The 20691-nt window shown below is 60.9% G+C and overlaps 1 protein-coding gene across 3 annotated transcripts; it reads right to left on the bottom strand.

The window, feature by feature from the left end:
- Positions 1 to 1486: 1486 nt before the first annotated feature.
- Positions 1487 to 8692, bottom strand: TNFRSF14 (TNF receptor superfamily member 14). Of its 3 annotated transcripts, none has more exons than XM_079149091.1 (9): positions 8208 to 8692; positions 7348 to 7474; positions 6800 to 6925; positions 5113 to 5268; positions 4448 to 4538; positions 3659 to 3810; positions 2248 to 2278; positions 1746 to 2043; positions 1487 to 1705 (listed from the first exon to the last, which is right to left on the bottom strand). In XM_079149091.1, the coding sequence occupies exons 1-9, from the start codon at positions 8274 to 8276 to the stop codon at positions 1508 to 1510; spliced, it is 1248 nt and encodes a 415-aa protein (XP_079005217.1). In that variant the 5' UTR covers positions 8277 to 8692; the 3' UTR covers positions 1487 to 1507. The 3 variants fall into 3 exon arrangements, with proteins under 3 accessions (XP_079005217.1, XP_079005218.1, XP_079005219.1); XM_079149092.1 differs by having other exon boundaries at positions 1577 to 1705; positions 1746 to 2035; positions 2247 to 2278; XM_079149093.1 differs by having other exon boundaries at positions 1588 to 1708; positions 1740 to 2035; positions 2247 to 2278.
- Positions 8693 to 20691: the final 11999 nt, after the last annotated feature.

Raw genomic sequence — 20691 nt, 5'->3', positions numbered from 1 at the left:
GTCCCAAGACTTGGATCCGAAGGAGGGGGCTTATGACACGGTCAGGACAGAGTGGTGTCACGCAACTGAATGTCCCTGGTTTACCTCAAGCTGACGACGTGTAGGAGGGCAGGCCCAGCTCTGGACAGATGGCTGACACCCCACGTCCCACTCTCGGGGCCTTGCTTCTTTATAGTTTGCTGGGAGAACATTCGGGGAACTCAGGCCGGGGTGGCCATGACACTCAGGGTGGCAGCCTGAGGTCAGGCTGGCTTCCCACAGCTGGATGTGGCTTTCTGGTGGGTTGAGCCCCCACGATAGTGGAAGGCCCTCCCCATGCCTGTTGACTTCTGGCTGCAGCGTCTCTGTGGTGGTGATGCGGTCTCCATGCCCGCCCTAGTCTACCCAAAGCTGATATTTAGAATGGATTCTTGTTGGTGGCATCTTCTTACACAATCTGCCAATCTCTGCCTTTCATCAGATGGCCTGGGCCACTGGCGTTAACGTTTAGATCCTTCTTAATGTTCCACAGATTTTTTTTTAAATAGGTAGATACAGAAAGGATCGACGAGGATAAGATATAAATTCTGCAAAACAGAATTCAAACTCAAATAATGAAGGAAATATTTCAAATGAATAAAAAGGCCACAACAAAAGAAGGAGGAGGAGGAGGAGAAGAGGAAGAAGAAATAAAAACAGCCCAGGTACCTACTTTGTGCTTGGACTGCAGACTTAAGCTAAAGAAAAGAAGCCTGTGGGGCTCACCTTGAGCCTGGCTGGCAGGCAGCAGCTCCAAGCCTGTGCTCTGGGCCGCCCTGTGAGGTGTTCTGGATCAAGGAGCCAGCTGCCTCGCAGCAGGAGCTACACAGGCAGAAGGGGCTGGCCGAGGCGCAAGCAGAAGTGCACACGCCCGTGGGGTCTCGTGCTTACACCTCTCAGTGCGCCCGCGTACAAGTCTGCGTGTACACACTGTATCTTAGCTACACACGTGCAGGAGGAGTGTTCCTAGGTCTGTCCCCCTGACGTCCTGGAAGCTGGCTGGCCCGTCACTGTGAGTCACACACCTTGCTCCTGATGTGGGCTCCTACATGCCGTTCTTTACAAAGCAACCAGGGCTCTTGGGAGACGTGACTGACCCAGGACTGGGGCAGGGGAAGAGCAAGATGAGCCTGGAGCATCCTGCGGGGTCAGAATTTAGGGAAGTTCTCTTGGGAGGATGGGGAAATGTCAACAGAATCCAGGAACCTGCTGGAAAGAATGTCCGCAGAAACACCAGCACCACAAAAATGACAGCCATGGACCTGAACCAGGGAGCAGCACACAGAGCCTCGCATGTCAAGGAGCAGGTGAGGAGGCGCCAGTGCAGAGGGGAGCGCTCTCCTGCTGGGGTCACAGCACGCGGGGACAGTGGCACTGGAGCAGCGACCCTCGTGCAGCGAGAGAAGTTCGATGGTAAGTAAGATGGACACAGCTGTAGGCATCTACCAAGATACATGTCATGACGAAGAGGAAGAAGGACAGAAGCAGTCTAGAAGATCGTTCCAGAGTGGAACGGTCGCTTAATGCCATGCCAGCAGTAGTCCCAGTCCCAGGAGGCAGCGTCACAGACCCATCCTGCAGATGAGCAAACGGGCCCACTTGGAAGGTGCAGGCTGGGAGAGCTGGGGCCAGGGCGGCCAGCTGCGTCCTTAGGTGATGCGTCCCTGCAGCTTGGGCTGCACCAGGGCTGCTGGGAGGGCTCCGGATCCCCTTTGGCAGACGGGGACAGCTGTGACAGCCCTGAGTGCCTTCAGCATGGCCCTGTCTCTCCTGCTGCTGCAGTCTGGAGCAAGCCTGGGGCAGGTGCAGTACTCCTGCAGGTATGCGTCAGCTGCCAGTAGGTTTGAGTCGCCTGATTCCCGGCCCTGGGGTCCTTTGCCGAGAATACCGGCGCTGTCTCCTCCACCGGCGCTGTCTCCTCCACAGGCGCTGTCTCCTCTACGGCCACGGTGGTGACGTCTGGCATGGCCTGCAGGCCCCGGGTGAGTGAAGACTTGCCAGCTTCCTCCTCTGTTTTCTGCCACCAGATAATGAAGGAAGAGCGAAGACCTGCCTTCAGGGCCCCTCCCACCGACCTCCGGCTCCCAGGATCACCTCACTATTCTCCATGCCAGGAGTCAGCACAGCAGCAAACTAAGGACACAGGGCCCTCACCCAGCTGGGACACCCACACACCCCACCACCCAGCCCAGAACATCAGCCCCAGGGGGATAGATCAGCCCTGATACCTGCAGCACCACCTTCACACTGTGCTCAGAGCCTGCAATACAAAGGCACTCGTCAGAGGAGGGGCCGAGCCACCAACCAGGGCACGCAGGCCTACAGCAAGGGGGGTAGCACCCACATCTTGGGCTTCTTGCTGTGTGGCCTTCCCCAAGAAACTGACCTTCTCTGAGACAAGGTGAGATGGTCTATGGACACGGCTCCTTGCCAGGCCTGACCCCCGAGGGCCCAACATATGAGAAGACGGGGCCCTTGTCTGAGGTTATGGCTTCCATGTGAGGTATCCCCCAAAAGCCCATGTGTGAGGCAGTTCAAGAATGTTCAGAGGTGAAATGGGTCATGAGCACCTGATGGGTGCATCAGCTCACTGATGGGGACTAACTGGGGGCAGGGTAGCAGGTGGGGTGTGGCTGGAGGAGGCGGCTCTCAGGCAGGGGTGGGCGTCCTTGGTGGTCTGTATTTTGTTCCCAGTGAGCTGAGCTTTCTTTCTGCTTCCCTGCTGCGTGTCCCGAGCTGCCCTCCACCTGCACACCTTTCTGCTGTGAGGTTCTGCCTCACCTTGGGCCCAGAGCATGGAGTTGGCCACCTATGTTCTGAGTCCTCTGAAACCGCAAGCCCCAAATGGACTTTTCCCCTCAGAAATGGCTCTTGTCAGGTCTTTTGGTCATAACAGCGAAAAAGCTGCCCACCAGGCCTGCCACACTCCAGGCACAGCTGGCTGTGATTTAGCCACCCCCCGACAGCAGGGACAGCTCTTCACAGGGCAGGCCCCGTCCCCAGGAGCAGGGCCCTAGAATCGGGCTGAGAAGGGGCACTGGCCACTCCTGGTCTGCCTCAGACCCTGGGGCTCCCACGTGGCCCTGCGCCTGGGAGACCCGGGGCGAGGACACAGAAGTCCGACCCGGAGTCCAGGAGCGTGACCCACCTGGCCCCTTGGCTTTCTGTGCGGTGCTGCTCCCCTGGACTGTGCCTGGGAAGGGCAGCCTGCGCTGAACCTGGCGCAGCTGAGGAGAGGGTGGAACCCCATCCAAGGGCACATGGGTGGACGGATGACACCTGGGCTCCCCTGTGGGGACGCAGCCCTGTCCTTGGCAGGCCAGTCACTGGCCCCCACCTCGGCCTCTCCCAGTGAGCACAGCCCACAGGGCTTCCCACAGGCGCCACAAGCACAGCTTGCGCCCATGCTCCCGTGGGCAGCAGGTGTGACACTGAGGGGCCCCACCCCCGCCCTCAGAGAGGCCACCTGACATCTGGGCCCTGGGCAAAGCAGGAAGCCCAGCCCTGCGGCCAACACCGCCCCAGAGAGTGGCCAGGAATCCTGGGGCCACCGCCCAGCGCTTGCAAGGACACAGTTGTGGGGTCACTGAGCAGTCCCTGCTGGGGCCCTAACTCTGGCAGAAAGGGCAGTGCTGCTCACCAGAAGACCTTTTTCTCCTTGTCCATATCCAGATTATAGGGACAAACACAAGGGGGAGAGGGAGGATGGTCACAACAAGCCTCCAGGACAGGGAGCAGGTGGTGTCCCTGCTGCTGGTCCCCAGCTCCGCTTCCTTAAACCATCCCGTGCACCTAGGAGAGAGCAGCGTGGGAGCCGGACCAGGAGCTCACAGCCCTCAACCCAGGAGGGTCCTGGTGTGTGTGGCTCCATGGGCTGGGAGCTCTGGACTGCTACCTCAGGCCTGTCCCACATTTCCAAGGAAGGCAGAGCAGGAGCCAGGCAGCCAGAGCTGGAGATGGTAGGAAAGGCACTGGGGAGAGGCGGGGTCGGCCTGCACCCCCCCGGGGCAACCAAACCTCCACCACCACCACCAGCCTCCCAGGACCCCAGGACCAAGGTCAGGACGAGGGCCTGGGCCTGGCATGTGAAGGGGCCTTGGCTGAGAACTGCTCCTTACAGAGGTGCAGCAAGCCCCCGTGGCCTGACACGGGGACCCAGCCTCAGGAGGATATAAGCAGCCTCTCTGCAGGGCTGCTCCAGGCGGGACCAGCCTGCATCTGCAAGAGCCGGAACACATGTGCCAGGGCTGCGTTCTGGGCCAGTGTGGCCTGTTTGTGGCATACAGACCCCCAGCTGCTCTGGCTGGTGATGGTGGTGCCACCCCAAGTGGGGCATGAGACACTGTCTGCTGGGGAAGGCCCTCATTTCCCAGGGGAGTTGAGGAGTCCCTTTCCCTAGGGCGAGGGCAAGACCCCTGGGGTCACCTACACGGTCCAGGGCAGACACTGCTCCAGGGTCCCGTTGGGCGAGAAGGTCCCCTCTGGGCAGCTGGCACACACTGTGTCCTGGCTCTCTGTGCCTGGGGTGAAGAGGGTTGGCAGAGGGGCTGTAGACTCCAGGCCAGGTGGCACTGGGCTTCCCTAGGGCAGGGTCTGGGGCCTGTCTCTTCTGGGGCCTTCCAGCTCTGAAGGACTGGGTTATGGTGGGGCTGAGGGCGGGGCTTCGAGCTGCCCTGGACATCAAGAGGCAGGGATAAAAGAGTCCAGGCACCCCTTGGCCTTCCTTCCACATGTGATATGGGGGCTGCCCTGGTCAGGCACTGGGCAGGAGCTGGGTCACACTTCACACTCAGGGAGAATAGTGCATCGACCACAGGCCACCCCATCCACCTGGGCTCCCTGCCTGGTGTCTGAGAGGAGAAAGGGAGGACTCAGGGTCTGACCACGAGGTGGCCACTAGGGCTCACTTCCTCCTCGGCTCTGCCCTGCTGCTGTGGGCTTTCCTTCCTTTGTTGCTGCCAGGACAGGGCTGGGAGGGTTGGACCCGGTCTGGCCAAGGGTTCTGTTCCTTTGAAGACCTCCACGCTGGCCATGATGTCCAGGGCATTGGGGGCTCAGGCAGCGGGTCACTGGGAACGAGGGTGGCCAGCTTACCGCTCCTCTTTGCCCTCTGGCCAGGGTGGCAGATGGTGTGGGGTGAGCACAGGATACAGTGGTCCCTGTCCTTGGCCTCGCAGAAGTGGCCTTGGCGACAGCCACACACGGTGTCCTGCACGCTAGAGCACTTCTGCCTGGTGTCCATGCCCAAGGCTGGAACCAAGGAAAGCCGCTGAGAACAGGGCGGCTGGGCCGCAGCAGTGTCACTTCCAGGTGGAGGGTGGAGCTGGACACCCGCAGGCTGGGGCCCGCCCCAGGCCCGGACCACAGGCCCAGCCGGCCTTGGTCCAGAAGCTCGTCCGAACTTGGGGGCCAGGGTGCCAGACAGAGAGTCAGAGTTCCACAGGGCACCAGCAGCCACAGGTGGGAGAGGGGAGGGCAGGAGGAGCCCCGCGGGGTCCCCATGGGGAGAGACTGGCCCAGACTGGGCACCAAGAACTGTGGTGTCAGCTAAGTTGGGCCCCAGGAGGCAGGCCAGCCCCAGCCCCACACCCTGGAGACTCGTGTCTCCGACTGGCTTCCCATCTTTGTGAACCAAGCAGTCTGATGGCGGGGCAGGGGTGGGGAGAGCCTCCCCTTCCTCTGCCGGCAGTGGGGGTGGGTAGGGGTTGACCCGGGCTCCCCAGCTCCTGAGGAACAGCCTCCTCTGCCAGGCAGGCGTGGATAGGGAGCTGTGGGTACAGCCCTGCCTTGACCCCAAGGGCTTGCAGCCTCCCTTTGTCCCTGCCCTCCTCCCCAGCCCACCTGCCTGGGCCCTGGAGTCCCAGTGCCTCAGCAAGTAGACCTGGACACTTATTGTGTGGAGTCCTGGCATGGCCACTACTGGTGGGGACAGGAGAGGGGCCCGAGGACGCTGGGCTGGGGTCTGAGTAAGCTGGAGCTCTAGTCTCACCCTGCCTTCCCTCTGCCTCTGCCCCCGACTTGGTGAGCAGGACCCTCCCTGCCAGGTGTGGGTCTACAGCCTGGGAATGTAGATGGGGGAGGGCCTGTCAGTTCTGCCTTCTGTGCCCCAGTGGTCCTGGGCCTCGCTCTCCCCAGCTGTGCACTGGGCAGTCTCCTGCTTGCCTCTCTAGGAGGGAGGTGGACAATAACCAGGACCATGTGTGTGGGCAGGTCTGTCACGGAGAAGGAGTTGCTATCCTCCTTGGGGACACACTGCTCCAAAGGACCTTCTCCTGCACCTGATCTCTGCCTGTCTGCCCAGACCCAGGCCAGCAGCAGCCTTCCAGGTGGCCCTTCCCCTACAGTCGTGTGGGGCCCCTTGTCTGGAGGAGAAAGGGGTGAGGAGCACTTTGGGGAAGCAACTGGTCCCCAGTGCTCACTGCAGACACCCAGCACCACCCAAGTCCACCCAGCAGGCAGGGAAACTGAGTCGTGGGAGAAACCAGGGTCAGCCACCAGGGCACCCAGCTGGAGGAGCAGAGGAAGAAGAAAGACCGTAGGACACGTGGCTATCAGATGAGACGCCAGGAAGGAGTGTGGGGTGCAGGACCCCGCGAACTTCCTCCCTGATGTTGGCAGGCTGACCCTGTGGCGAGGTGGGGGTTTGCCCCAGGCTGGGGGTTCCCCCATGATGGGTCAGTCCTGAGCTCAGGGATGAGTGGGGGCACAGGCCTCAGGCTCCCTTGCAGAAAGCACCCATGGAGGTGGGGTGTGCTTGGGCAGCTGGCCGCTCAGCTCCTACCTGGGTCACACACTCGGCAGGGCAGACACTGGCTCAGGCCGTTGGGGTGGGCGGTGTAGGTCTCCGGGGGGCAGGGTATGCACACTGTGCCTGTCAGTTCGCTGCAGGCTTGCTTCACATGGTAACCTGCAGCCCAGGGTACCCAGGGCTTCTTAGCTGCAGGAGCCCACCCCCCACACCCACCTGAGCCCCAAGCAGGTGACACCAACCATGAGAACTCTAGGGCGTGAGCTCTCCCCGGGACTCACACGACCAAGACCGTGCCTTCTTTGGGGCAGGCTGGAAGTTCTGGCAGAACATGGGGCTCCTAGGACACCTAGGCCTGGCTCTGGCCCTGCCCCATCTGAGCCTCAGCCTCCCAGCTGTCCCCCAGGGCCACACTCGGGTGGTAGAGCAGCGAGTGTCCATGTTCTGGCTGCAGGGGACTGCCCTTGGGGCTTAAGCCATTTGCTGTCTGTGCCCCTGGACCAGGAGCTTCTTGCCACCCTCGGCTGTGGGCAGAGGACAAAGGCTCAGGGCAGGACGGAGCTGGGCTCCCGGGCTACTCCTACCTGGGCTACACTTGGGGCAGCACTCAGTGCCTGCTGGGTACTCCTCCTCTCTGCACTGGGAGAGAGCATTCCAGTGCAGCTGGGAAGGGGCATTCCGTGGGGGCAGTAGGAGGAGACACAGGGTCTGGAGGAAGGGACAGGCATTGGAGGGGAGCTGCCCTGCCACCCCTGTGGGCTCTGCCAGGCTGATCCCTATCCTCGGTATCCCTCTACGCGGTGGGGAAGCAGCAGCCTGGGGTTGGGTGGCCCTGGTAGAGCTCAGGGAATGACCTTGAGAGACCCTCACAGCCTCAAGTGGGGTGGAATTGGACACTCTTCCAGCCTCCATCCCCCTGCCTGACAATGTGGGACCCCGAGAACTGGGCGTCTGCCTCCCTAAGGAGCCCTGCTGGACTGAACCCAGTCAGCCCAGCTTCCCTGCTGGGCTGGACTGAATCCACTGCCCCTGGGAAGGTCACACCTTGGGGTGGGCAAACAGGCTGGCCAGGGCCTTGCAGGAGAGGGTAGTCCTGCTAGGATCCTGGGCTTATCCACCCCGGCAGGCAAGAAAGCCACCCAGGTAGGGACCAGTCCTCACCCAGTGCTTGGACTCTATCTGTCCTAGGACCAGGAAGTACCCACCCCATGGGGCTCACCACCGGTTCCTGAAGGTGGGCACAGACCCCTCTCAGGGCAAGGGCAGTGCCAGGGACCTGTGTCAGCTCTAGAAAGCTGAACAGCTGGGGACAAAGGCCCATGTGAGCTTGGGACCCAGACAGAGCCAAGTGCAGGGGCCTAGGGAGGTGACACAGCTGGGGGTGACTTTGGGGCCAGAGGGGGCTGGAAGCATGGGGACAGAGAAGAGCTTGGGGTCTCACCAGCTTCAGGGCAGTGGCTCTAGGCCCCTGGCTCCAGCAGGGAAGCCCCCAGCCTGGCAGAGGCTCCATGTCCCCGGTCAGGGCTCCTCAGGCCCCGAAGCCCCACCCGCAGGACCGGCCTCGGCTCTGGGGCTCACAGTCTTCTTCGTAACTGCCAGCATCTGAAAGAGAAAGAGAAAGCCAATCCCGGGTGCAGATTCTGGCCCCAGAGGGCTCGCTGCCCAGCCCCCGAGCGCCTCTGCTTCTGTGCCCTGGGATAGGAGGGACAGGTCGGAGGGGCCGGGTAGTTTTCCAGCAGAGAAGGGAGGGTCTTAGCCCATGGAGGGGGCCCCTCTGGGGTCACACGGAGGCTCAGGGTGGGCCTGCAGTGGCAGGATTGGGCAGAGAGGTGGACAGTGCCAGGAAGAGGACCCGTCAGGCAGCCCATGGGACAGGAGCCTTGGAGCCATTGAGCCAGCCCAGAAAGTCCTCTCCCCCCAGAGCACACCTACTTTTCTGGGCCCGCGTAGCTCCTGGAGACTGCGCAGCGACAGGAGCGTCAGGATTTCCTGTCGCTGGCCTCAGCCTCTGCCGGAGGGAGCTTCCTCTACCAGGTCCCACCTCCACACCCACTCAGGGTTCCTCCCACCCCACCCACTTCCTAGCCTGGACGCCCCGCAGGTTAACAGGCACGTTCCCGAGCACGGCTCTCTTAGGGGTGACTTTCCACCAGCACCTGGGAGCAGGGTCCAGCCTTTGCCATCTTGAGCACCCTAAGGGGCCCCCTACCCGACCCTGGGAGGGAAGCAGACAAGGCAGTTCTTACTCCTGTTTCAAAGATGTGGATCAGGGGCTCAGAGCAGGTCAGGGCCTTGCCCCAGACTCCCGAGGAAACTCTTCACCAGGACCTGACCTCCACACTGGGCTGCCCCACCCACTGCCACCCTCCAAGTGGGGGCTCATGAGAAGTAGCCCAGCAACACCTCAAGGTCCCTCATGTTCATGCCCACCTGATGGGCCCCAGCACCCTCTGCTGACCCCATGAGGTTAATTAAAGGTGGCTCTCCATCTAACCAGACCAGAGGCCACTCAAGTGAGCCAATCTTCAGGACACTCGGCCCTGGCCCGACCTGGAGTCCCTTCCAGGTCTTGATTGGTCCAAGGTCCTTCTTTAGGGTCCAGCCCCAGGCCCTCCTGGTCCCAGAGGCACTCAGCACTATCTGCTGGACATGACAGAGCATATCCCCCTCACCCCTTTGTGCCTGAAGTCTGCAAGAGGACAGTCCATACAGTGGCCAGTCATAGAAAGTGGGAACAGAGCCCTGGGGACAGGGACACTGCCCAGGAATTTCCCAGCACCACTGGTTGCGGGCACTTGGGTCAGCTGGAGTGTCCAGATGTCCCCAGGAGGGCTCTCCCCTAGCAGAGAGCACACAGGCTGGCAGGATCACAGCCCCCAGTGTCCTCATGGTCACTGCCTAACTGCACGAGGTGGAGGGAGGAACGCCCAGGGGCTGAGGAGGGACAGGCAGGTGTGCTCAGGGTGGGTGGGGCAGAGCAGATCTGCTGGGCCAAAGCTCTCCACCTGCTCAGAGGCCGAGGTGGGATAGACAGAGCAGGGCGTGGGCGCCCGTGAGACCCCCGCTCCCAGTCCCACCTCGCAGCTGGAGGCCCTAGGGAGTGCCCTCCCCCACTGTTTCTCAGGCACTTGGCCCTGCACAGCACATGTGGGGGTTTCCAGTGGGGGGAAGGGGCACCCCTGCTCCTCCATCCCCTGGGTGAGCCCTGGAGAGCACACAGTGGTTATGGGCTGCAGGGACATGCCCAGGCCCCCCGCCCAGCATACCCAGCAAGTACACCCTCAGAGACCATCTCATCTGCCACCACACCTGGACAGGTGGGGAAACTGAGGCACGGCGAGGGACGGCAAGCTCAGCCCCTCTGGCTCTGCACCCACATGCCGGGCCCCAGGTGCCATCTGAGCTTTGACCTTTGCTTGGGTGCCACCGCCTCCAAAAGCCTTCTCTGATGGCGGTTCAGACGGGAGCCTCTGTGAGAGCGGCTGTCACGGCCGCCCCTCCCCCCGTACGAACTCCAGCAGGAAGTGCAGGGCCGTCCCCAGCTCACCCACTCACTCACGCCTCAGCAGGCTTGTCCCCAGTGCTTGTCCCGCACTTGTCCCCAGGCTGTGCTCAGGGCTCTGGGGTCCTCGGTGACAGAAAGGAGGCCCACAGAGCAGGCTGGACCCAGCTACTTGCTACCCCCCAGGCACCCACGTCACTGGCTGTCACCTGCGGGGACTCCCCACCCCTTCAACCCTGGCCCACAGGAGTCAGCAAAGAGCGGTTGAGCCTGGGACTCCTCAGATCCACGTTCTTGGTGGCTGGCACCAGAGTCCACTCCCCAGGCCCCTCCTTCCTGTGTCCATGTGACCTGAGGCTGCCAGGTCCCCTCTCTTGGTCCACAAGGATTCCTGCTGGACACCCACCTCAGCACACCCTCAGGGCTGGGCTGGGCAGCAGGGTATGTAGAGGACATCTGTGCACACCCCCAGTTCAAGTGGGAGCTGAGGCAGAGGCAGGTGGCCACAGACGCCCAACACAGACCTCATACCAAGGCCAGGCCTCTCTGCTCCCCACCCCGGCTTATGGGGCAGCAGGAGTCCCAGCCCGCAGCCCCCAGGGCTGAGCCCCTACTGTCTGGTGCCTTCAGGGTGCTGCATCTCAGGTGTGTCATCCTCAGATCCAGCTTCCCGCAAGACAGGCTCCAGCGGCCTGTCTGGAAATCCCCGGTGACATTTCCCCTTTCTTCTTGTAGGGAGAACCCGGGGAAATGTGTGTGGGCGGGAGTGTTCAGAACTCCCGTGCTTGAGCCCAGTCCTGGAGGATGCGAGGATGGGGTCCCGAGGCACCCCAGCCCCCTCCGCTCCTCTGCCTCGAGGCCACCCTCAGCCTCCCCTGCTCTGTGCAAGCACGGGCTGGGTAGTGGGCTGAGGGCCAGGCCTGGCTCCTCCCTCCAGCCACTGTCCAGTGAGAGCAGGATCTAAGGTCGCACTTCTCATGCCGTGGCTCTGGAGTGAGCAGCTGATGCCACTGGGGCTCTGGAGAGGAAAGAGGTGCCTTTGGGGACAAGGAGGGAGGGCCGCGGCTGAGCAGAGAGAGGTGCTGGGGTCCGCCCCTGCCGAGGCGCGACTTCAGCTGGGCCCCAGGAGGGATGCTCAGTGCTGGACGTGGCCACCCTCCACGCTTGAGAGGCTTGGTTCAGCTTTCTGTGCAGAGGAGGGAGCCCAGCTGGGTCCTGGTGGGAGGGTCCCAGCAGCCCAGGTGGGGTGGGGGGTGGGACTCCAGGATGTCCACAGTGGGTCCTCCAGCCCACGTGGTGGAGTGTAGGGTGGACAGAGAGGCTGACTCTGCACACAGGGATCTGGGGTCAGGCGCCTGCTTAGAGCCCAGCCTGCTCCTCAGAGCGGAACGGGTGACGCGGGCGGGTTTCCAGCCCGATCCCCAGCTCGGAGCTCCAGCCCAGGGCATCGACCGCCGTCTCAGACATCTCAGCTGCATCTCAAGCTCACTTCTTCAGGCCCTTGGTCCTTCCCCCTTGTCCTTGGCAGGAACTGGGAGCCAGGGACCCCATTGTGTTCTGCACCCACCCCCCTCGCCTGCCTATCCAGCCGCCTCTGAGCTCCAGGAACCTGCCCGTCGGACGTTCCTCAAATCCTCTCCTTCCAGCCACACTGCCCCTGACCCCAGCATAGCCCCGGCCAGGCCCTGTCCCCACGCTTGCTCCTCCACTCTGGTGTCCCAGCAGCACCGAGGACCTTGTCAGCTGTGACTCTGACCATGAGCTGCCCTCTCCCCTCCCTGACCCTCAGGGGCCTCTCAGCGGCCTCTCCACAGCTCCTGTCCCTCGCCTGCCCTGCTCGCTCCTCTGCTCCAGCCGCGCTGCCACACCCAGTTCAGGCCCGCATGCTCCCCTCAGGTGAGCGTCACGCTGTCACCACCCGGTCAGGACACAGCCCAGAGCCTAGGTGCCAGCCACCACCCTCCTCTCAAGGAGGCGCCCTGCTCCCCAGCCGCCCCCAGGCTTGGCCGAGGAGGCGGTTCTGAACGCAGGTGGAGGGACTGCAAGTGGCAGCAGGGGAGGGCTGGACAGGGGCTGGGCCAGGAGACAGCCACAGAGCCTGCGTAAGGAAGCCTCGGGGGCTTCAGGGTTCCCCTGGGCTCAGAACCGGGCAGCTGCTGCCCTGTGCCGAGGGGGAGGGTGCGCTTGCGGGTGGAGGAAGAGAAAGCAGCCCCAGGAGGAGGGCCAGGCAGGGATCGTGACCTCTGCTGACGCCCCCACCCTGTCTGGGTACCGCGCACTGGGCAGCGATTCGGAGGTCAACGGAAGGTTTTTAAATCATTACACAGTTGGATCCAGGAAGACACTCACTGGAGCCGAGGGCCGTGTGCAGGAGGCCCACTGCCGCCCAGGGCAGCGCGGGACACTGGAGGCAGCCCGAGTTGTTGCGGAAGGGGAACTGGTCCCTTCACTCCCAGCCATGTGGAATTACAGGCTGGGTTTACCCCGCTGCCTCAAAAGCCAGAAATGGAAAAAGTGTGAGTCAACGGTTTTCAGAAATTGAGCAAGGTGGACGCGTGATCGTGTGGTCCCGTGGTCCCGGGAGGAGTGTCACGAGTCCCCGGAGCTCTGCTCCATCTTCACTGGAGAGGCCCGGGGCAGCCGGGGCAGTCCAGCGCACCCCAGGGGTCCAGGAGCTCAGGACTGCTTAAGCGGAGTTCCAGAAAGGAGGGGACCACAGCGACCAGAAGCTGCCCTGGTCCCAGAGTCCCCCGAGCACTCAGCCCCGCGTGTGAAGCACCCAGCTCGAGTCTGCAGAGCCACAGAGCTGCCCGTCCCCAGGAACATGGAGCCCTCAGCAGCCACCCTGGGAGGACCCTGGGGACCACTCAGGTGGCCAGTAGAGACCTCACAGAGGCCAGAGAGGTCGGCCAAACTGTCCCTAGAGCAAAAGCCACTGGAGATCTGCTCTCACAAACTTATTTGAAAACAACAACAAACAAACCAGCCACGGAACGTCAAAGTGAAGAGTTAACTGACAACACCGGCTTTAAAGGGAGCCCAGCCTGAGGCCCAGGTTATCAGGACAGAGAACAGAGTGTTCATCACACGACCGGAAACCACCCACAGACTAAAACCCAGGGAAATGTGACCCAAATGTCAGTAGAAACAGGTCCCGAAATGACAGCGATGACAGAATTGTCAGACCAGGACCCTGAAATAACAATTAGAACAGACTTTGAAGGAAAAGGTAAATAAAATGAGAAATGGGAGTTATTAAAAAAGATCCCAGTAGAACTTGTAAAACCTGAAATGAAGAATATGCGAAGCCGGGTGATCACACCTGTCATCCCAGCAACTCAGGAGGCCAAGGCAGGAGGATCATGAGTTCTAGGCCCGCCTGGGCAACTGAGCAAGACCCTGTCTCAAAATACAAGATGAAAGGGGCTGGGGGTTCAGTGGCAGAGCACCCTGTGTTCAATCCCAAGTACCAAAAAAAGGACACATACACAGACATAAATTAATGCTGAGTGTGCGTATCTGTTTTTGAAGGCTGCTGTAACAAAACCCCCAGGCGGGCGGCTTGGAGAGGGTGTCGTTTATCTTCTTGCAGTTCTGGAAGCCAGAGGTCCAGGATGCAGCTCAGCAGGGCTGTGTGTCTCCCTGCGTCCCTGTGTCTGTGTCCCACTTTCCACTTCTCTCTGGGACCAGTCCTTATGGCCCCAGGGAGCATGTGACCTGTTTGACCTTCATGGTGATGAAGTCCCGCTCTCAAGTCCCCACCTCTTAGGACAGCCCCTGCCCACCGCTCTCCTGTTCAAGCCTCCACCTGCCAACACCCCTCAGCCCTTAGCAGAGGGGTCAGTCACAGGGTGACATCAGCCAGTGTGAAGCTGCAGGAATAGAACTGTCCAAGATGAACTTCAAACGGAAGAAACAAACAGCCCCTGGACAAGTTCAGGCATGGAACACCGAAGGACCCGGAAGCCCCCAGGGGAAGAGCCAGGGAAGGGAGGGAAACTACTTGAAACAATAGTAGCAGGGATTTTTCTAAATTACAAGAAACCTACAAACCCTCCAGCCAAGGACAAATACAAAGGAATGTACCGTCAGACAGGTGACGGTCAAGCAGAGATGAGGCCATGGTAGATTCCCCCCAAGACCACAGACCACCTTGGAATACTGCACATGGTGCACCAACTTGTCAAGATGCAGCAAAATGAGGACCAATGACTCGGATTTCAAGACTCAGGCGGACTGAGGTGTCACCTGCAGGCATTCATTGCAAGTGAATGGACTTTCTTCAAACACCAGCGAGTTGCAACAGAAACACTGCTAAGCTGGGCTTTATCAAGATTAAAGACCTCTGCTCTTCAAAGTATGTTAAAGAAATTAAAGGCAAACCACACTGAGGGGGAATCCAGTACATAAATCTTGTATCCAAAAGACATATTTTTAAAACAATCTTATATTTCAATGAAAAGACAAATGTTAGTCAGCTTTTCATTACTCTAACAAAATACCTAAGATAATCATTTTAAAAAGAGGAAAGGTTTGTTCTGGCCGGAAGCTTTAGTTCATGGTTGATTGACCATGTTGCTTTGGGCCTGTGGTGAGACAGTGCGTCACGGCATGAACACCTAGCAGGAAAAGCTTCTCAGCTCACGGACTCTTTGAAGCAAAGAGAGAGAAAGGAAAGCCTGGGTCTCCAAATCCCCCTCTACAGCACATCTTCAGCAACCTAACCATCTCCCAGTAGGTCTACCTCCTAAAGGTCCCACCTCCTACTGTTGGCACTACCCTGAGGACCAAGCCTTGAGCCTTTGGGGGACATTGCAGGTCCAAACAGACCAGTTTTTTTTTGTTGTTTTGTTTTTGTTTTTGTTTTGTTTAAATAGGCAAAGGGTCTGACTTAGGACAAAGGGCTCACGACCAGGCTCCACGTCACTGGTGAGGAAGGAAATACAAATCAAAGCCGCAATGACACAGCATGGCACACATCAGAATGGCCAAGGGTCACAGGGTGTGGAGTGGGGGAGCTCCAGGTGCACTCGAGGGGCTGCAGAGAGATGTTCTGGCAACTCTTGCAGACGCGCCTTCCGCCTGAGCCAGTAACTCCACTCCTCACCTGCAACCAAGTAAAACGGATTAAGCTGTTGGAAGGAGTCTGCAGCATCTTAGTTCCTAATTACCGAGAACTGGGAACCAGTCCAGGCGCGCCACGGCTGGGAGGGGCCGAGCCAGCAGACCTGTGCTGGTGGCCCTGGAGGATGCAGGTGCCGCCCACGGGGCAGGGCCGGCTCCTCCCGAGGCCCTCCCTGCCCGCCCAGGGCACCTTGCCTGTGCTCTGGTGTGTCCTCACCTCTTGTAAGGGCACCGGCACCCCAGATAGCCTCCCTCTACCTCAGCCCCGCTCCTTACAGGCCCCATCTTCATACGCCCTGGGCCACGGGCATGAGTTTGCGGGAACACACTTCAGTCCATGCTGTCTCCAGTCAGAACCCAAGTTCCCTGTGGACAGGGCAGAGTGCCTCCAGATACCCAGGCGCTCCTTCTCCTGCTGACCAGGGCGGGTTGCCTGGCTGAAGGGGCCTGCACACACACACACACCCCAAGGGGGAGACAGCAGGTCCCTTTAAGGTCCATGAAAGGTGGCACACGCCTGAACGCTGGCCTCTGTCCTGAGGTCGCTGGCCAGCCTCCCAGGCAGGTGGAGGGGCTGTCTACTTTCAATTCCACCTCGTTTGAATATGGTGAGAAATGTCTTCTCAAGAGCTAGGCAAGCATGCCTGGCCGTGAGGACCGGCAGCCCCAGGGGATGCACAACTTCCCCATTAGGGCTCGGTCAGCTGCACAGCCCACTCCCAGGAGGCCCTGGACAGGAGGTCCACAGATGCACAGGGTGGGCTGAGGTCAGGGAGGCTGGTGGGGTTGTAGTGGGGTTGATGAGGAAGTTCTGGAGATGGACAGTGGGGTGGCCGTGCACACCAGTGGCTTCAGAATATTCAGGCTGCGGGGTGCTAGATAGCTGGTCCTCTTCTTCATGGACTGAGCTGGAGGAGTCTGACACGGTGTGCCTTGGGGATGCTCTGGACCCACCAGTCACTCACCTGGGCCTGTCAACTCTGCCCAGCCCGCCAAGGCCACCCTTGTGTCCCTGTGAGAGAAGAATTCCCATGAGCATGTTCAGTGCTTCCAGAACAAGGATCGGAACCCCCACCCTGGGAGTGTCTGGGCTCAGGGGTGCTATGTGACTTCAGAAGAGCCACCTGAGCCCCAAGCAGTGTGGGCTTCCTGCAGGGGGTGATGCTCTGCTCCTCCCCAGGCCCATATTCTGTGTTCCCAGTAAGGCACTCAAGCCTTCAGACTGTCCCTGAACAAGGTATTGTCAAGCTGGGCATGTGACCTCACCAGTGATCCCAGTGACTCAGGAGGCCAGTGACCCAGGAGGCCAGTGACTCAGGAGGTTGAGGCCAGCCTCAGCAACTTAATAAGATCCTGTTTCAAAATTAAAAGTTTGCCCAGGATGGGCAAGGCTGGGTTCAATCCCCAGTACCATTAAAAAAAAAAAAAAAAAATCTATCGTCAAGACCTCCAGCACTGCTGCAGATGGCAGATGAGCTTCCTGGAGCCCTGGCCTGCCATGCGACCAACCACCCCACTGACCAGGAAAGCAGAGCGCTCAGGAAGCCAGGGCTGAAACCGGCAGTCCAGCCCTGGCCCTGAGCAGAGGCCCCAAGTGTGGCTGGGCAGGGGAGGAGCCACCTGCCCCAGGCACCTGGCAGTGGCTGCCCCATGGAATGTCTGCCCCCCATCCTGACAAGGGACATGGATGGCTCCCAGTGAGCCCTTAGGTCAGGGCTCCTCAGGCCCCAGGAACCTTGCTCTGCCAAGCCCACGTTCATGCAGCACCTCCCACATGCTGGATAATGGGGCACAGGATGGCTGCCAGGCTCCTCCGCCCTCAGGGGAGAGACATGGAATGGGTCAGTGTGGGAAGGCACGCGGGGAGGCACCCTTAACTGAGTGAGTGCAGCTCAGGTCCTGGGAGCTGGAACCCCGCCTGACATAAAGCACAGGGGCACCAACAGGACGGCCACAGACAGCTCAGGTGGCCACCCACTGCTGCCCCCGCCTAGCCTTAGGCCTCAGCCAGGTCACAACCTGTGAGGGGACCTCCAGGGGACCTGGGGTTTTCCCAGACAGATAACTTCCCATCTGGGTCTCCGCCTCCCAGACCAACTTCCCAGAACCTGCAGAAATACCCGCCCAGACCTGGGTTTCCTGCTGTCCCCATCACTACCCTCAGACAGGTGCCACAGTGCGACCACTGGTGGCTGCTGAGAACCATGCAGCTGGAGTAGACAGTCCTGGAGCGGGTCCACCTGCAGCTGCCCGGGGAGAAAGTCCAGACCTCCTGTCGTCCCTGCACAGGTTGCAGGACCAGGCCAGCAGCCACCAGGGGGCAGCAAAACCCGCCCTGGCTCCCCAGCTGTCAGACCAGGAGTTCCTTGGGCGGGGTTTCCGTGTTAGGCATGGGATGGCGCCCCACTCTGCATACCGTTAAGAATGTTGTCCTCCTCCAACCCACCCAGGGGGGAATGCAAGGGCTACTCTGGGTCCTGGGCTTCAGCCAGGGACACTGAGCAAGGCCAGGAAGTTGGAAGAAGGCAGTGCTTACACAGGGAATGAGGGGAAGGGAGAGACAGTGTCAGCTTATGTTGGGTAAACCAAGTCTCCTCCAACACACCCTGGGAGAGAAGGAATGATCCCAACTCAGAGCATCCCTGAGCATCTTCCTGGTCATTGGAATCCAGGGTGTGTGGTGCTGGGCCTTGACCACAGGACCAGGGATGAGGCCAGCAGGGCAGGGGTCCAGCCCAGGAAGCCCTTGGCACAGAGTCACCAGGGTATGGGCAGGGACCCCCACCTCAGAGGTTGCAGGCAGCTTCAGCAGGGACGAGAGATTCAGGCAGAGGCTGCAGACAAGCACCTTTATTCAAACTCCATGATGCACAGCTCTGAGACAGCATGCACACATCCCTCAGAACCCAGCAGACAGCCGCTGCAGCCCCAGGTACAGCACTTCCCGCCCAGCCCCGCTTTAATGTAAAGCACAGAACCCTTTGCCAGCCGGGAGGGAGCAGAATCCAGCGACGGACCTGTCTGGGAAGGCTGTGCCCAGGCCCTCCCCACACACCTGCCCTCCCCGAGGGGCTGGCCCAGTTCCCCTGCAGACACAGCTAGACAGTCTGCAGTCTTCAGAGCACACCAAACCCGGCCAGGACCCCTTCCTTCGACATGCAGTCTGTCGTCCTGAGAACCGCTGTGCACCTGTACACAGGATGCACTGCTCCCCCCCTGCCCTGAAGCTGGACAGGAAATGGGGCGGGGGGGGGGGCAGCAAATCGCTGCTGCTAGAGAAGCCATGCCCCAGGCCCTCTCCCTTGGTTCCAGGGACCTGGCGCCATGGTCACCAGCTCGCCGCTTGGTTCCCTGCCGCAGAGGCTGCGCCCACGCACTGCTCTGGGGCCCACCAGGGTCTCTTCGGCCAGTCTCCTCCCGAGCTCCCTCCGTGCTCCTTCCGTGCAAAAAGGCTCGAAGGCTCGCGGCTTGGCGGGCAGGCTACAGAGCGAAGGGGGCTGGTGAGCGCCCTGCCGCCTGGGCGACCCCCGCCACCACCCTCCGCCAGTCCGGGTGCGGGGCTCACCCGGGACGCTGCTCCTCGGTCAGCTCAAGCTGGGATGGCGCGCGAGAACTCCAGCGGGAAGGGCAGCGGGCGGGCAGGAGGGCCGGAGGACCCTGCCGGGACCGCGGCGCTGCCTCGAAGGCACGCACTGGACCACTCTTCACTCAGGAGGCCGTGCCCGCGCGCGGGTTGCGAGGGCCGCGGGAAAGCGGCGGCGGCCAGAGGGGAAGGGCTCTTTATAGGTCCAGAGGCTGCGGGAGGTGGGAAGGGCGGGGGGCGCGGAGGCTTTCTCACGCCCGGCAGCCAATCGGTGGCCAGGGAAGGACAACACCCCCTCCCCAGCTGGGCTGGAATAATGATGCGCCCCGCCCCCTGATGCGGGAGTGGGTGAAGCGGCCGGGGGACACGTGGGTCACTGCCTGGAAGGCTCCTCGCCAGGAGTCCAGCCTTCCAGCCCCCGCTGGGGTCCCAGTGGTCTTGCAGACTGGACTGCGCTGGCACAGAGAACAGGGGAAGTGGTCATCCCTAGGGGCCTGCTTCCAGAGCAGCTCCTTCCTCGCGCCCCCAGCTTTCTGCAGGATGAGCATCCCACTGGCCTTTATCTGTCCATCTGACCTCTCCTCCACACTCGGTCCTCTGGGGTCTCTCGCGGCTGCTTACATCTGACCCTCTTCCCAGCAAGCCAGAGACAGTCCCAGAAATGTCCGAGATGGGATGTTTTACACCAGACCCTGCAAATAGAGGCGAGGACCGTGGCTCCCAGACTCCCCCTGCTCCTCCTGCACTCTGACAGTCCAGGCCCCAGCAGCCACCTCCTCCGGGAAGCCCCCCTTTTGCCTCCCTCCTCCAGACTGGTCCTCTTTTCTTCCCCCCCCCCCCCTTTCTTTTTTGTGGTGCTGGGTTTGAACCTAGGACCTTGCACATGCTAGGCAAGTGTTCTACCACCGAGCTTCACCCCCAGCCCTTTTTATTCCCAGACAGGGTCTCACTAAGTTGCCAAGGTGACCTGGAATTTTGATCCTCCTGCCTCAGCCTTCAGATTGGCTAGGACCACAGGCGTGCACCAACACACCCAGCTTTGGTCTTCATATTCTAAGCTCGTCACCGGAGATGCTCCAGATAGCTAATTCCTGGGAGCAGGGACCCCGGCGCCCCACTCCAGCCCCTCTCATGAGCTGGTAACTCAAACAGCTGGCCTCAGAGGGCCTCTTCCACAAGCCCAGGAAGGGGCAGTGGGCCGTCCCACATCTCAAATGAGGAAGCTGAGATGGAGGGAGGAGGCCTTGCCCAGGTCTCAGACTGACTGTGTCCCTCTCTGTCCCTCATGTTGAGTGGCAGGGTGCGCTGCTGGGTGGCTAGGAGTGGGAGTGAGTGGCAGGCGTGGCAGGCCAGGCTTGGGAGCAAAGGGTGTGCCAGCAGTGTGACACGCCAGCAAGGAGGCCCTCACGGCCAACTAGTCTGGCTTGGGGGTGGCCAGGTAGCCTGTGGCTGCCGCTCTGCTGGCCCCGCCCACCTGGAGACCCTGAATGGCCAGGCGCCTTTTGTGGGAGAGCAGCTGGCGCAGGGCCTTTATGTGGGGCTGTGGGAAAGTCCCTGAGCCAGCCTCTCACAGCCTCTCAAAAGCTGGGATTATCTCTGGGCCTGCAGGACACCCTGTCAGGGACCACCCCCCAGCCAGGGTGGGGGCAGAGGCACCACAGAGGTCCTATCCACCAAGCTCTGGCCCCAGCTTGGCCAGGAAGGGTCCCCTGATGG

The sequence above is a fragment of the Sciurus vulgaris genome (assembly GCF_902686455.1).
Source record: "Sciurus vulgaris genome assembly, chromosome: 1".
Taxonomy (NCBI): domain Eukaryota; kingdom Metazoa; phylum Chordata; class Mammalia; order Rodentia; family Sciuridae; genus Sciurus; species Sciurus vulgaris.
The sequence above is the reverse complement of the archived record's forward strand: the minus strand, read 5'-3'. Positions and strand labels throughout refer to the sequence as shown.

Coding starts and splice junctions, on each gene's coding strand:
- TNFRSF14 (XM_079149091.1), bottom strand. CDS start 8,276: ATGGAGCCTCTGCCAGGCTGGGGGCTTCCCTGCTGGAGCCAGGGGCCT. Junction 7,475..8,207: donor GAGCCACTGCCCTGAAGCTG/GTGAGACCCCAA, acceptor CCCTTCCTCCAG/ACCCTGTGTCTCCTCCTACT. Junction 6,926..7,347: donor CCCCAAGTGTAGCCCAGGTA/GGAGTAGCCCGG, acceptor CCTGGGCTGCAG/GTTACCATGTGAAGCAAGCC.